This window comes from Oncorhynchus keta, chromosome 8 (assembly GCF_023373465.1).
Source record: "Oncorhynchus keta strain PuntledgeMale-10-30-2019 chromosome 8, Oket_V2, whole genome shotgun sequence".
Classification (NCBI taxonomy): domain Eukaryota; kingdom Metazoa; phylum Chordata; class Actinopteri; order Salmoniformes; family Salmonidae; genus Oncorhynchus; species Oncorhynchus keta.
This window is the reverse complement of record NC_068428.1, coordinates 41,176,512-41,193,380: the sequence shown is the minus strand read 5'-3', so window position 1 is coordinate 41,193,380 and position 16,869 is coordinate 41,176,512. Positions and strand designations below refer to the sequence as shown.

General features: G+C 41.7%; 1 protein-coding gene, 1 long non-coding RNA gene and 1 pseudogene across 2 annotated transcripts; 2 read left to right on the top strand and 1 right to left on the bottom strand.

The window, feature by feature from the left end:
- Positions 1-2,034, bottom strand: LOC118378860 (uncharacterized). The gene is made up of 3 exons (XR_004824499.2): positions 1,811-2,034; positions 441-1,034; positions 1-332 (listed from the first exon to the last, which is right to left on the bottom strand). It is a non-coding gene; the product is annotated as an uncharacterized LOC118378860 (long non-coding RNA).
- A 5,854-nt stretch (positions 2,035-7,888) lies between these two features.
- On the top strand, positions 7,889-12,706 carry LOC118378859 (acyl-coenzyme A thioesterase 1-like). Its single transcript, XM_035765843.2, has 3 exons — positions 7,889-8,741; positions 9,292-9,497; positions 9,900-12,706. The coding sequence occupies exons 1-3, from the start codon at positions 8,201-8,203 to the stop codon at positions 10,506-10,508; spliced, it is 1,356 nt and encodes a 451-aa protein (XP_035621736.1). The 5' UTR covers positions 7,889-8,200; the 3' UTR covers positions 10,509-12,706.
- Positions 12,707-14,682: 1,976 nt separating this feature from the next.
- Positions 14,683-16,869, top strand: part of LOC127931448 (G-protein coupled receptor 176-like) — a 30,539-nt pseudogene continuing 28,352 nt past the window's right edge.

The window sequence follows — 16,869 nt, the reverse complement described above, 5'->3', positions numbered from 1 at the left end:
TAAGATCCACCACAGCTGATTTTAATATAAAATCTTCAACTTCACATATACAAATGTTCAAAAGCCATATTATTTGTGGAACAACCTATCGAACACTTAACTCGCATGACTTCTCTCTGAATTTGCCATTCTGACTGGCTCTGATAAGTGGTAGGCACATTTGGCAAGATGCTTCCCGACCTTTTGAAGTTTTGTTTTTTAGTAAGAAGATCACTGGTAGCAGCCACCCCATATGCATGTTGGTCTCAGACTGTAGAAGGTTCAAAGCTGAGACCAAAGGCTTCATCACTTTGCAGTACTCATTCAAGAAGGACATTTCTGCCAGGCTCAGCCTGAAAGACAAGGGGAATGTAAATACCTCTTATAATTCTAACATTTCATTGACAATATATTACTGTAATAGGAAAATATTTAAGTTGATTCAAAGAATTGCTACTCACATTTTCACTTTTAATTCTTGTCACACCTTTCTTATGGCATCCTCCCCCTTCTCTTGAATGATGTGTGTGATCCTCTCCACAGTCAGGTAAGTTGAGTTCCAACTGGTTTTGATTTGGACGGATCCAACTGCAGTTTGCGCTCATTCTCAACAACTTCAGCAGTTAAGGTTGACCGTCCCGTTTTACTCCACATGGCATTTGGCAAAAGATGATCTGGACAACCTTTTCTAGCTATCACTATGTGTTTCTGCCAACGCAGAATCTGTTGCAATGAGGTTCAGCAGGTGACATGCACTCCGTTGATGCTGAGGGAGTTGATTATTCTAGGACACTTGTCATTTTCCAGGATGGAATAGGTGTCTTGGTATTCAACCTGCTCTGCTGGCTCTTCAGCATCTGAGTCTCGGTCTGCTGACTCGACTGCCTGGCTCTGTTCACCAAAACAAAAACAAAAAAGCTCCTCCCACTGCCATACGTTTCAGATATCTTTGCTTGCTTGCAAGTTGAAGAGGTGTTTGATAGCTCCTTGGTTTGTTTGTTTGTGGTTGCAGAGGTGAACATATTGTAGTTTGTCAACTTTAATGGATGTTTCCTCTGTGGACAAAATGACTGCATCAGTCTGGGCAAAATGTATATAGCCTGACCAGTTTGTATAAAACCAAACTTAACTTAAAACCGCATCAAATCTACAATCTTAAGTATTTGGGCAATGACACTTTTTGTTTTGGCTCTGTAGTCCAGCACATTGGATTTTAAAAGATACAATGACAACTGGGTTAAAGTGCAGACTGAGCTATAAAATATGTTTATTCATATCAAATGAACCATTTAGAAATTACAGCATGTCACTGTCCAAATACTTACCGATGTTGGGGAATATTGTTATTTTCCCCAGTTATAACAATGAACGTTATAGTTTTACCAAACATTGTTTTTGGATATTATTGGAAACTCTGTGATCCAACCAGATATAGCTAGGTAACAAGCAAACACATAAGAGAATGCACTTACCTAAAAATCCCAAGTCTCAAAATTATTTATTTTGACTTCACAAGTTCCTTAAATTTCACTTTTAGCTATCCCCAACCATTTAAATTATGGGGATGGCTAACTACTAGACACCATAATGTCAATGAGGTAGTAGCCCGCACTACAGCCACAAGTTCCTTCAGCTGTGTAAAGACATTGGTCAGGGTTAGCTTTTAACTAGCTAGCAGCAGGATGAGCTAGCTAACGTTAGCATTACGCTACAGATTGAATGAAACTGGCTACATAGCCTACACAACAAACGCCATTCATGGCAATAAAATACATTTACAACTTTACTTTAAAAAATATATATATATAATTTACACATTTACTTTCTGTACCATTACATGTTTCCTCAAATTCGAAGCAGAGTTTTTGTAGGCAGCCACCTCCACCATCTTTCCATTCCATAGTCACACTGTCTCATCCTCTCTGCTTGAAGCGGAAGTGTTCTTTGAGATGCGGCCAGGCATTTCCTTCCTCGTGGTCTTCAGAAGACCCGGCCACTGGCTATGTCTCCGGAACCTTCTCAATCTCGTTAGGCTCCATTTATTTTTTTCAAGTTGATTAGGAAACCTTTTTTTCCCGTTGCATTTAGTTAACTTTTTTTTTTTATTTATTTTTTTACTGTTTAAAAATCCTGCTACGGGTCATCATTTGGTTTGCATACACAGCTGTGATTGGGCCGTGAAACCCTGATTTCAAAGGCTGGTTGAAGCCGTTTATTGGAGACGATACACAGGCATACTGCCTGTATTGTAAATCTGATTTCTACACCAAACTTTGATGTAAAAAAAATCATGACAACTCAAAAACATTCAAAAGGCAAAGCCAGGGGCCTGTTGCACAAAACTAGGATAAGGGATTAAGCCAGGATATCTTGGTGATCCTGGCTCAATTGATCCGTAATCCGGTTGCACTAAAGATGGATAGGGGGCAGGAGGATATGTTATGGTATAAATTACCATGGAGATTTATTCTGTGGAGCTAGCCTGCTCCAGACCAGGCTAAATTCCAGGATCTATTTAATCTCATCCCTAATGTCAGTCAGCAGTCACCACAAATGGAAACCAATAGTTATTTCACTGCTCACTATACATTGTTATCACATATAACTAGACCCACTGTCATTATTTAAACGTTTGTGATCATTAATTTCAATGATTTTGGATAAAAAAATTATTTTTAGATGTTGCTATCATTAGATAATTTACAGTTTCCCATAGACTATATATAAAATGATAGAATATTAGGGCCACAGAGGGAAAAAAAAGACAAGTCATAATATTGTAACCAGTTGTTTTAAAGGAGGACAGTTGTTAAAATGACAGATGCGGGGCATTTCGTGAAATTGTACTTCAGTATGGTTTCATAAACAAAGACATGCTGATGTGCCAGAATATTAAGTATCACATTGTCATAAGTATCAAAACTGTAAAAGCAATGTAGCTTTTCTGCAGAAAGAACCAGCCTCATAAATTTATGACTTTATCCTTTTTCTTCAGTGTGGCCCTAGTACTCTGTCATATAAACAAATACACATTCCATATGAATATAAAACACAATGTGTAACATTATGTTCCTTTATTGAATAAGGACAAAACAAAGCAGGTAAACCATCAGCTCCTTTCGAAACTGAAGTCACAGTGACACTACAAGATGGAAAGCACAGAATCCAAGCATATTATACAAAATGATACATACACATTCAAAGGTCTGTATAACACACCCTGCATGTCTGCACACTAAAATAAATGCAGGACAAATCCATACACATCAACTGAACAGACAAATGAATGGATGCAGTAGCCTCCCTGCAGCCTTGTATTACACACAGTATACCGCACAAACATCATAAGAGGCCAAATTCGTAAAAAACGAACCCATAAAAACCCAAATTCCTCTGCCACCGCAGGACATATTTAACCAAAATTGAAAGCACACATACTAACTAAAATAATTCAACACATATTGGTCCCTCAGCAGCCGACCACTGTCGTCATCAGGAAGATTGCCGGATTGTCCCAGTCCATGGCTGGTGGCACTCTGGGGCCCTCTCCTTCCTCAGGCAGGCCACATTGTGGAGGACAGCACAAGCCACAGTAATATCACATGCCCTAACAGGGCTGACCCTTAATTTGTGAAGGCAGTGAAAGCGTGCCTTCAGGAGGCCAAAGGTCATTTCAACTCTGGCCCTGGTCCTGGCATGGGCATGGTTGTAGGCCTGCTGTGCTTCCTGGGGGTCTGTGAAAGGTGTCAGGAGAAAAGGCTGGCAGCCATACCATACCCCCTGTCTCCCAGCAACACACCAGAGAATTCACCTGTCAACACAAAATCTCATCATTAGAGATGGAAGGACATACCTTGAATGAACGGGTGGCATCTTGGGAGGAACCTATGCTCGTCTCTTTCCCCCAGGGATTCTAAGACGGGCCTGCCTTTATTTAGCTCCAAGGCCATGTCCTCTGCTGGGGTAAGGTCAGCCTTTGGTGACCCACCACCCGTGCCTTGTCTGTGGGTATTCTTTTTCACTGCTAAAACAGTACAGACAATGTGTGAGCAGGCACCTTCTGGGTACAATATATGCTTGTGCTTTGTTAAATATTAGTCAGGGACCATACCATTCTGCAGAATGTTCTTGTATTTGATTTTGACCTGCTGCCATGTCCGTTTTGGCCCGTTCATGTTTAATCTACACACATTTAATGGAGTCACACTGCAAAAAATTACTTGGTATTTTTGTCTTGTTTTCAGTAAAAATATTTTTAAAAAACTTAAATAAAGATGTATTTTCTTGATTTGCTAAATGACCTATCAAAATAAGTATAGTTTAGACAAAAATATAAACTTTAAGTAAATGTGTGCTTAAAACAAGCAAATAAATCTGTCAATATAATAAAAATTCTCTTGAAATAAGTTTACTTTTTCCATAAACACTTAATTTTAGAAAAGTTCTCGTTTCACTGGCAGATTTTTTGCTTATTTTCCTAGGTAATTTTGCTCAAGAAAATATTCAAGATGTTTTTTAGATATTTTTTTTTTACTGAAAACAAGACAAAAATACTAAGTAAGAAAGACATTTTGCAGTGCAGTGAGCAACCGACCTTGGGTCCTTTGAAAGGCGCTATATAAATTAAAGTGATTATTATTATAGCTCATCTATTTATTCAATTAAATGTTATTTATATAGCACTTTTCACAATTGTTTCATTTTGTCCAGCTTTACATTAATGAAAGCAGGAGAAACACAAAAAACGGTGGACAACATAAGAAGCAGAGTACAACGGCTAAGATTAAACCGTACTGAGCGTAGTAACGTTAAATAATAATGTAAGGCTTTAATAATAATTTATCATAGCTTTATACAGTGTGATGGACTTACTTTACACAATTTCACTCATATCTGCAGTGCATTTCAATTAAAAATTTAACCGTTTCATAATTACAGTACAACTGCGTTTTTGGAGATGTGAATTAAATATTTTAATTGTAATTGTGATGTTTCAGCGGAGCGGTGAGTGTGTAATTGTGCACTACTTACGCATTCAGGCGGTCTGCAATACTTTGCCACGCTTTTTCTCTTTGCTTTATCACTGTGGCGGTGTTGCCTTTCTTCTTAATTATATCTTTTACCTCCTCGTATGCCTCCATGAGGATTTGTGCTTGACGGGGAAAAGTACGCGGCTCTAGTTGCCATGGTAAATCAGTTAATCTGTGACGGGGTCTATTTGAGTGAGCCGTGAGCGCGCACCTATCCAGGATTGGTTTCATGGATGAATCCGTGTCTGCTCATCCTGGCTTGGTCTTTGTGCAACCAATTAAGCCTATGTTTTGGCTTCATTGAGCTCAGCTGAGTCATTTATCCCGGATGTCTTAATTCTACTTTTGTGCAACAGGCCCCTGATAACAGTTCCACCCAAAACAATCTGCCTTTTATGGTTAAAAACAATTACTCTGCAAAAAAGGCTGAGGCCATGGCATTAGCTATCGCTGAACACTTCCATGCAGGCATGTGATCACATTGGAGAAGCATGTAGAGCTGCTTTCTCAGACTCCACTGCTGCTACCCTCTTCAAAATGCACAGGACAACCTGCACATGTGGGATTCTGTGTTTTACATTATAGCCATTGCCACATATATATGATTAAATGTTATCTGATGTTGGCTGTGTGAGGTATCTGCATTTGTGCACTTGAGCAGCATCATGAGATTAAACAACTGCTTGCTACATCTACTTGCCTGTTTGTGTGTGTGACAAGAACTGAGTAACATGGTGTGACCTGCATGTTGCAAAACTGTAGATAACAGCCCAGCAGATGCTTTGTCCTTGTGTTTGTATGTGAGAATATTGAGCACATGGTGTGACTTGCTGTATCTTACAAAGTTGCAAGTCTAAACCACGCTCAGCCTCTACTGTGATAGGCCAACAGACGAGTTGGAACTATGTCCATCACAGTACAAGAACACTGTTTACATACATCCTGTCAGTTCCCTGTTCTGCCCTGCGTGGTATTACAGTGAGCCCGTATATATACGAAAGTTGCATTTTCCATTTATTACTTAGCTAATAAAAAATACATAGTATACAATCGGTGACTCATTGTCATATTTTTCCTGATACCAGATTCGAATTTACGCAACTCTAACACACAGAAATGATTAATGGTGTTCTAGCACCAACATACTTTCTGAAAAAAGTTGGTTGCAGATGTGGGTGACCAGCGTTTCAGCCTCCTCCTCAATGAGTCCATGGGATGTAAGTGTTTCTAAGTACCTGGGGGTTGTGATAAGGTACTTTAGTGACACCAAGCAGACAATTGTATCAACATTTCTGGGGCTTGTTGAGTTGGCGGGAGGAGATACCAAATCTATAGCCTGTGCTGTTGTCTTTCCTCGAAGTGTTGTCTTAAAAAAGAGAAACTCCTGGGGATAGGGACTGACAATGCTTCTGTTATGACAGGGTTAACAACGGGGTCCATAAAGTGATGGAAGAGGAGTATGGCCTCAAATATCTGATTCTTATTTACTGTGTGTGCCACTCTGCAGCTTGCTCATTTGTAGTTCTAAACAGGGTGTTTCTTAGTCACTTTGTCTCTCCCACGGCGTTATTCCTCTCTCCTACAGCGTCCATCACAATTACATGCACATGGCAAATTATGCAATTTAGGTGATGTCATTTAGTGACTTTTAGGAAAGCCAATAGCTACTTTCCTTACTGAGGAGTTGGCAACACTGCATGTTACTTGTCACTGACAAACAAGTGAACAGTTCTAGCTACTACTAACACGGAACCCAAACTGTGTGCGCCATCGTGCATACATTTATTTTGTCCCCCTACACCAAACGCGATCACGAAACACAAGTTAAAATATCAAAACAAACTCTGAACCAATGACATTAATTTGGGGACAGGTCAAAAAGCATTAAACATGTATGTTAGCTTGCTGTTGCTAGCTAATTTGCCCTGGGATATAAACATTGAGTTGTTATTTTACCTGAAATGCACAAGGTCCTCTACTCCGACAATTAATCCACAGATAAAATGGCCAACCGAATCATTTCTAGTCATCTCTCCTCCTTCCAGGCCTTTTCATCTTTGAACTTATATGGTGATCGGCATCTAAACTTTCATAGTATTACCACAACCACTGGCAAAACAGTTCGTCTTTCAATCACCCACGTGGGTATAACCAATGAGGAGATGGCACGTGGGTACCTGCTTCTATAAACCAATGAGGAGATGGGAGAGGCAGGACTTTCAGCAAGATATGCGTCAATTTTAGCCCTTGGCATCACAGACCCTCGTTGGCGCGCGTGAGCAGTGTGGGTGAATAATTGAATAACGTGGATTTCTACATTTATTTTGCGAAGCTCGTGCACGCGACCTGTCCGGTCTGGTCAGCATGTAAAGGCCAAAACTTTATGTGCTTGCCATGATGATGTGTACCCTTTTTCTAGATTGTACTCTAACGGATGGTTTTGAAAATGTACTTAAGTACATTTTGAATTAGGTAAAGTAGTTAAGTAAAAGTACAGCCTTTTGAAAAATACTCAAAGTACAAGTACACAGAAAAGCTACTCAATTACAGGAACATGAGTAGTTGTAATTCGTTACTTCCACCCCTGGTTATATTAAACACAGAGGAAGGAGTAAAATGTAGGCAAGCAATAAACATTTCAGAACAACTACTAGTCGAATACGACATGAGAGAGATGCCGAATTTTGGCAAAGATATTTATTTATAGACAAATACACCTTAAAATAGCTAAACCAAAAACTGCAGACATTACTAGTGCCTACCCTGCGATCAAACCGCCATAAAAACAAATGAAACGAAACCGAACGTGATCATTGACAGCTGCTTTGAAGGAACACAGAGCAGAAATCTTCAACTAGCAGTTGCAGAATTGAAGATTGAGTGTGTGCACGTTCACGAGAAGGGGGAGGGAGATTTTCTGTCGGCTCCGGGGCAAAGTCGACTCACGACTAAATAACAAGACGTCATCGTCACGTGCGACCATTTATTATGTTGGAAACAACGGCTGGCCATATTGGAGGCTGTTTCTGGGTCATATTATAGCTCAAAGTAAATATTATAGCTCAAAGTAAATACTATAGCTCAAAGTAAATATTATAGCTCAAAGTAAGAGGCGTCCGTCTCGTAAAAAGACAGCGGCAGTAGTAGTTGCTGTTATTCTTTTGGAAATAAGATTAGAATAGTTGGGAGTCATGTTGGCCCAATTGGTGTACCAGGAATTTCTCTCAAAAACAAAACCATGGTTTCTATGGTTATACACATCATTGCGGTCGAATTCGCAACAGGTTCGCGTCCGTCTTCGCCCCAGTCCTCGCTGTTTCTTCGACGAACCGGTGCACGTCAAGGTAGATGGACTTTCTCCGCACCAGAAAGTGGCATTGAGGTCCAAACTCAGGGACGATAAAGGGATCATCTTCAAAGCTTCCGCTCTCTACTCCGCAGATTCTACAGGACAGGTAGACCTGTGTCTCTCCCCCTCTCTGGGTGGAAGTTATACAGGAGTTGAACCCATGGGCTTGTTTTGGGCAATGACGCCCGAGACTCCACACCGCAAACTATTGAAAAAGAATGTGTCGAGTTCAATGATGGTTGATATAGACGCGCTGCACGAGGACACAGGTGAGATCTTGGCAGCAGAGACTATCGAGAGGCAGTTCATGACCGAAGGGCTGAGGAGGATACCGTTGGGCATGAACAATGGGAGAATTCGGGGGACCCTCTTTCTACCACCAGGTTAGTTGTGTAGGCTTGGCTTATCCGTTAATTTGATGAATAGTAAAAAATATCTACATATATTTCCATTGTCGTTGTCCCCTGTTTCGTCATGCCTTTCTGAAGTGTATGTAGTTTCACATTTCTCTCCTATCACATCGTTCTCGTGTCTGTCATCTATCCTTTATCTTGCACATATGCTTGAAAGTGTTCTTAACAACGCGTCGTGAGATCTCCTCAGAAAAACAGGCCTTTGTATTAGGCTATACAACTTTGCATCATAGACTCATAAAACAGAATGTGTATGTGTTTGAAGGAAACCGTTACAGAACAGCCATGAGATATGTCGCTATCTCTCGGCAAGGGAGCGGCAGGTAGCCAAGTGGGCCAGTAACCGAAAGGTCACTGGTTGCCCTTCAACAAGGCAGTAAACCCCCCAACAACTTCTCCTCGTGACGTTGATGTCGATAAAAAAATATCCCCTGGACCTCTGATTCAAAGGGGCTGGGCTAAATGCGTTTCAGTTGTGCAAATGTTGCCCAACAACCTTTTCCTATTGCCCCATCCTCAGGGCCAGGTCCATTTCCTGGTGTCCTGGATATGTATGTTCTGGGTGGAGGTGTATCTGAGGTCCGGGCCAGTCTGCTGGCTAACAAAGGTTTTGTGGTTCTGGCGCTGGGCTACTCTGGCTTCCAGGACCTGCCCAAAACCTTACCCAAATACCTTGACCTGGAGTACTTTGAAGAGGCCATCACATTCCTGAGGAGACAGCCACAGGTTAGTTGCGGAAGAAGAGCAAGGCCCTGTATTCATGAAACATCTCATAGTAAGAGTGCTGATCTAGGATTTACGTTCCTCGTGTCTATAGAATGTCGAGCACTCTTACTATGCATCGTGAATATGGGCCATTTCTTCCATCCATTAGAGGTAAATGCCACCTTGAGGTTCCTTTCACTGGACTTCAATATTTTGTTAACTGTGTAACTGCTGCCACATAGTGGCTGTTTCTCTACACATCATATCAACTAAACAGTCACACTCATAACAATGACAACATAACAACAATGCTTTTTATGTGTTCAGTTTAACCATCCTATTTATTGGTTTGTCAAAACCAGGTTACTTTGATTGTCTGTAATGATTTTTAGTCTCTTGGCAAACCATTGTCTTTTTCTCTAGGTCCAGGGTCCAGGAATAGGAATCCTGTCCATCTCTAAGAGTGGCGACCTGGCTCTGTCAATGGCCTCTTTTCTCTCTGGCATCTCAGCCACAGTCTGGATCAACGGCTGCAACGCTAACGTCATGACGCCACTGCACTACAAAGACCTCGTCATCCCTCCCCTCATGCCTATCCTAGAGAACATCACCCTCACACCGTCCGGCCTTCTCGATGTCCGAGACACCATACCAGATCAGACAACAGAAAGGACCCGCGGTTCCGTGATCCCGATAGAACGATCCGGTTCTAGGTTCCTTTTTGTTGTCTCCGAGGACGACAGGAACTGGAACAGCTGTCTCTTTGCCCAGAAGGCCGCCGCCCAGCTGAGGCATCATGGGAAAGATAACTTTGAGGTGGTGACTTACCCCAGGGCGGGTCATTTCCTGGAGGTGCCCTACATGCCCCACTACCCGTCTGGCTTCCACTCTGGGGTGGGTAAAGTGGTGGTGTTTGGGGGGGAAGCTAAAGCCCACCATGAGGCTCAGCTGGACCTGTGGAGGAGGGTCCCGGAGTTCTTCAGGACACACCTGAAGCACAACAGCAACACTGTCCAGAAAGCCAGGCTGTAACACTAAGAGAAAGGCTGCTCTCCTGGTTGACTACTTTGCAGACTCCTGCCAGATCTTCAATGTGTGGATAGGTGTTTAACATATCAGCCTACCACATCATATGATATAGTAATCTGATGTCTTACAGTGCAGTCAATGAAGTGGCACATAACCATTGCTTAATGCAATGCAATGCAATGCCTGCAATGGAGTCAGCCTGGAACGCAACTAAATTATCCAATTATCCAACGAGTATCATGAATAAGCCTGTGAGTGTGCTGCTGAACTTTATTTAACTGGATTCTGTTAACAATAACTTTGATATATTATATACAGTACCAATAATCTGTTTGGACACACCTACTCATTTCAGGGTTTTTCTTTATTTGTACTATTTTCTACTTTGTCGAATAATAGTGAAGACGACATCAAAACTATGAAATAACACATGGAATCATGTAGTAACCAAATCAAAATATATTTGCCTTTGCCTTGATGACAGCTTTGCATGCTCTTTGCATTCTCTCAACCAGCTTCATGAGGTTACCTGGAATGCATTTCAATTAACAGGTGTGCCTTGTTGAAAGTTCATTTGTGGAATTTCTTTCCTTAATACCAATCAGTTGTGTTGTGACAAGGTAGGGGTGGTATATAGAAGATAGCCCTATTTGGTAAAATACCAAGTTCATATTATGGCAAGAACAGCTCAAATAAGCAAAGAGAAATTACACTCCATCATTACTTTCAAGAACCATCAAGCGCTATGGTGAATCTGGCTGCCACAGGAAAGGAAGACCTAGAGTTACCTCTGCTGCAGAGGATAAGGTCATTAGAGTTAACTGCACCTCAGAAATTGCAGCCCAAATAATAATTGCAGCCCAAATAAATGCTTCACAGAGTTCAAGTAACAGACACATTTCAAAATAAACTTTTCAGAGTAGACTGTGTGAATCAGGCCTTCATTGTCGAATTGCTGCAAAGAAACCACTACTAAAGGACAGAAGAAGAGCAATGGACATTAGACTGTTGAAAATCTATCCTTTGGTCTGATGAGTCCAAATTTGAGATTTTTGGTTCCAACTGCTGGGTCTTTGTAAGACGCAGAGTTGGTGGACGGATGATCTCCGCATGTGTAGTTCCCACCGTGAAGCATGGAGGTGTGAGGGTGCTTTGCTGGTGACACTGTGATTTATTTAGAATTCAAGGCATACTTAACCAGCATGGCTGCCACAGCATTCTGCAGCGATACGTCATCCTATCTGGTTTGTGCTTAGTGGGAGTATATTTGTTTTTCAACAGGACAATGACCCAACACACCTCCAGGCTGTGTAAGGGCTATTTGACCAAGAAGGAGAGTGATGGAGTGCTGCATCTGGTGACCTGGCCTCCACAATCACCCGACCTCAACCCAATGAGTCAGGCTGCAGAGTAAAGGAAAAGCAGCCAGCAAGTGCTCAGCATATGTGGGAACTCTTTCAAGACTGTTGGAAAAGCATTCCAGGTGATGCTGGTTGAGAGAATGCCTAGAGTGTGCAAAGCAATGATCAAGGCTAAGGGTAGCTATTTGAAGAATCTCAAATATACAATTTATTTTGATTTGTTTAACACTTCTTTTGGGATACTACATGATTCCATAAGTGTTATTTCATAGTTTTGATGTCTTCACTATTATTCTACAATGTAGAAAATAGTAAAAATGAAGAAAAACCCTTGAATGAGTAGGTGTTCTAAAACTTTGGACTGGCAGTGTATATATATCCAGTGATGATTTTAGCATGTAACTCTTGGTGGGGCAAAAATAAAAAGTGGGATGCATGCCAGCAAAGCCACAACACTAAACAATACATTAATTGCACTCTAACGGTGACAAACGGTGGCCCCACAAACTGTTAGGGCCTACATAAAGCTGTCCCAACAGCAGTCCCAGCACCTTACCACTGCTACACCTGGCTATCACTACACCTGGCTATCAGCATAGCCATGTCTGGCAGTGAAACAGTTCATTCAGCCTCATTTACTGCCTTAAAAAAAAACACAAAAAAAACAGCTGATATGGCTAACTTGCTTAAATAAATGTGGTTTCTACTGACAATTGAGATGTACAAACTATGGCATAAGGGGACGCAGTTAAACTGAGTTTAACTGTATTTGACTAAGGTGTATGTAAAATACTTATTTTCCACCATCATTTGCAAATAAATTCATTAAAAATCCTACAATGTGATTTTTATGGTTGAAGTGTACCTATGATGAAAATTACAAGCGTCTCTCATCTTTTTAAGTGGGAGAACTTGCACAATTGGTGGCTGACTAAATACTTTTTTGCCCCATTATACATATGAGATGAGTAATGACAGATATGTAAACATTATTATAGTGAGCCATTTATTGAAGTGGCCAATGATTTCAAGCCTGTATGTAGACAGCAGCATCACTGTGTTGTGGCTGTTTAACAGTCTGATGGCCTTGGGATAGAAGCTGTTTTTCTGTCTCTCGGTCCCAGCTTTGATGCACCTGTACTGACCTCGCTTTCTGGATGGTTGCGGGATGAACAGGCAGTGGCTCGGGTGGTTGTTGTCCTTGATGATCTTTATGGCCTTCCTTTGATATCGGGTGCTGTAGGTGTCCTGGAGGGAAGGTAGTTTGCCGCCGGTGATGCGTTGTGCAGACCTCACTACCCTCTGGAGAGCCTTGCGGTGCAGTTGCCATACCAGGCGGTGATACAGCCCGACAGGATGTTCTCAATTGTGCATCTCATAAACGTTGTGAGGGTTTTAGGTGACAAGCCAAATTTCTTCAGCCTCCTGAGGTTGGAGAGGTTCCGTTGCACCTTCTTCACCACACTGTCTGTGTGGGTGGTCTCCACTGCTGTCTCATCGATGTGGATAGGCAGGTGCTCCCTCTGCTGTTTCCTGAAGTCCACGATAATCTCCTTTGTTTTGTTGATGTTGAGTGAGAGTTTGTTTTCCTGATACCGAGTGCCCTCCCCTCCCTGTAGGCTGTCTCGCCCATCATTCTTAAATGGAAGAAGTTTGGAACAACCAAGATTCTTCCTAGAGCTGGCCACCCAGCCAAACTGAGAAGTCTGGGGAGAAGGGCCTTGGTCAGAGAGGTGAGAGTCATACTGCCATACTGTGAGGAGAGACAAATAAACTGATATACACATTATCAGTGATTCAGCCTCAGGTGATGAGTTATATCTGCATGTAGCTAAAGTGTGTTGTTTATATGTGGGGCGGCAGGGTAGCCTAGTGGTTAGAGTGTTGGACTAGTAACCGGGAGGTTGCAAGTTCAAACCCCCGAGCTGACACGGTACAAATCTGTCGTTCTGCCCCTGAACACCCACTGTTCCTAGGCCGTCATTGAAAATAAGAATTTGTTCTTAACTGACTTGCCAAGTTAAATAAAAATGTAATGAATGATTTAGTAGAGCTACATCAACAGAGACAAAAGGTGATAAACAGATTATTAGCTGACAATAAATACATAAATGAAACGTGGATTTAAATGATCTTTGTCTCTATGGAATGAAAAACATGCCTTTATAACGTTGTATGGAAGACAAGGTTGCAGGTCTGGTCTCAACGTCTCCTTTCTGGGTGTTCCTGGGAGAGAATTCAGCTAACCTTAAGAGGAATTTCCCAACTGAGTGTGGTATCAGGAAACTTTGCTAGCAACATAACAATACAGAGTTGTCGTTTTTGGCGTCTGGATTTCCTTCTGGGACAGATGTGCCACGTTTTAGTACAACGATTAGGGGAAGAATTGCCTCGGCAACATACTATAAATGTAAATGAGAACCATGAGAACGCTAACATGCTCAAATTGTAAAATGAAGTGTAATGTAGCTATATTTCAATTTGCCCCAGTCATTCTTTATTTAGTGTTATATCCTGATGCCTGGTCACTTTAGCCTTGCCTCCTAGCTTCATTCCTGTGTGTTTCATGTGTTTTAATCTGCATCATTGGGAAAGAGCTGGTAAGTAAAACCTGTCAGTGTTATGTTTACACCTGTTGTAATGTGACAAATAGGATTTCATTCGATTTTTTTTTGTCGGTCATGTATTTATGAAGGAGTCTATAAGAGCCCATGTTATTACTACGAAGAGGAGGGACTCTTGCCTCCGGTGTGATGCCTGATCTTTAGGAAAAATATTCGTTTATCTACGGCCCCATCACACAACACAGCGAGTCTCCCGCAGATAGAGTACTGGCTGACTGATTGACAGTGACGCGCGTGGAGAGAATATTTTATCAAATCCGATTGAGGAGACAGATGAACGCGTTCCCTCCTTTATTCCTAATAGCCTAATTAAACGGGCTGAAAGTCCAAACCGCTGACGGACGGCCTGATGAGCAAGAAACTGAAGGAAATCTTAGATTTCCGTGGTGTAACCAACGAGACTGTGTCCGTAGTCTCGATAAGAAAAATCATTGAAGGTATGTATAGCTGAATCTCATATATTTGAGGTCAAAATGCACTGTCTTTAATAAGTGAACAAAATCCTTGAAATAGAAACGTGCTTGATAGGCTAGATATTGGCACATCCTCTCATCTAAATATGTGGATGTTGAATGTCAATCATTATGACTGGACCCTAGTCAGTCAGTAGTTTATCGGTTTTTCATGTAGGTTGACGTTTATTTTTTAAATATATTTTTTTAGATGAATCTGTGACAGAAGTTTACCTCTTAAGAACAGGTATCATTTTTCATCACAATGGACAGCGCACGCTCGTCTGTTGTTGAACGGAGAGATGCCACCGCGTGATGTGGGGAGACAACATTTAACATGATGTAATATTTGGGCAATCTGAACATATGAAATTGTGAATCTATATTCTGGCCTGTTTTTCCAAACCATTTTTTGTTGACTGTGTGGACTTGAATGCAAGAAGAGGGTGACAAATGCCATTCTGTCTTGAAATTGGCCCCTCTGCGGGAATGCCTGTTCACCAGCGGGGCAATGGACTATTGGCACCTCAGGGCAAATCCATTCTCACACCTAATTTCTAAAAGGTCTCATTTCCCAAATGAATCTTGACTTCATTCCACATGAAGTGCGGCCAGTATTGACTTCCGACTAACCTCCAGCCTATTCATTGGCCATTTACTGGGTGGGATCTTAGATGTAATTCAAAGTATAATACCCTCTTGAGGTGAACTAAAATGGATGTTGGGAGTTGGGTTCCGACCGCAGGAGATGAGACCGGGAATTTCACCCGGGCCCACCTCCTGCTGGATCCCCATAACGGGTCAGGTCCAACACCTACACGGTTGGATAACGGCCAGGAGCGCTCCATCACAGACCAAGCCTATCGGAACTTCACCACAGCCATCCAGGTGCTCATCCTCATAGGATCCCTGTTGGGTGAGTAAAATATCCTACACCATCTCTCCCCACTCCCCTGTGTGTGTGCATGTGTGTGTGTGTCTCTCTCTCTCTCTCACACACACACACACACACACACACACACACACACACACACACACACACACACACACACACACACACACACACACACACACACACACACACACACACACACACACACACACACACACACACACACACACACACAGGTGATAGGGACAGTAGTCCCAGGTTGTCTGAGGATTCATAATAGGGGCCATAACATTTAATAATAACAACATTTCATATGTAATAATATTTCATAACAATAACATTTCAGATTTGATAACATTTTGTCAACATTTCATATTTAATAACATTTTGTAATCACACTTTGTTCACATTTAATAACATTTCGTAATCGAAACATTTCATATTTGATAACATTTTATAGTCAAATCATTTCATATTTGATATGGAATACAAGATACAGTAATATAGTTCCAGTTTTAAGCCTCAGGGCCTACGGTGTCACCTGACTTTAAAGTTGTATTCTCAGTATTTTGTATTTTGGTTAATCCGGTTAGTGTGCCTCAGTGAACCGTGCCTGTGCCACCCACATCGTCACCGGTATTAATCTGTTTTTCTCCAAATACAGTCCTGGTCAACCTCAGTCCCTTTGACTCTAGCTGTTGGAACAGATACCTTTATATCACCAGTCCTGGTCAACCTCAGTCCCTCTGACTCTAGCTGTTGGAACAGATACCTTTATATCACCAGTCCTGGTCAACCTCAGTCCCTTTGACTCTAGCTGTTGGAACAGATACCTTTATATCACCAGTCCTGGTCAACCTCAGTCCCTCTGACTCTAGCTGTTGGAACAGATACCTTTATATCACCAGTCCTGGTCAACCTCAGTCCCTTTGACTCTAGCTGTTGGAACAGATACCTTTATATCACCAGTCCTGGTCAACCTCAGTCCCTTTGACTCTAGCTGTTGGAACAGATACCTTTATATCACCAGGCCTG

Coding starts and splice junctions, on each gene's coding strand:
- LOC118378859 (XM_035765843.2), top strand. CDS start 8,201: ATGTTGGCCCAATTGGTGTACCAGGAATTTCTCTCAAAAACAAAACCA. Junction 8,742..9,291: donor GACCCTCTTTCTACCACCAG/GTTAGTTGTGTA, acceptor CCCCATCCTCAG/GGCCAGGTCCATTTCCTGGT. Junction 9,498..9,899: donor TCCTGAGGAGACAGCCACAG/GTTAGTTGCGGA, acceptor CTTTTTCTCTAG/GTCCAGGGTCCAGGAATAGG.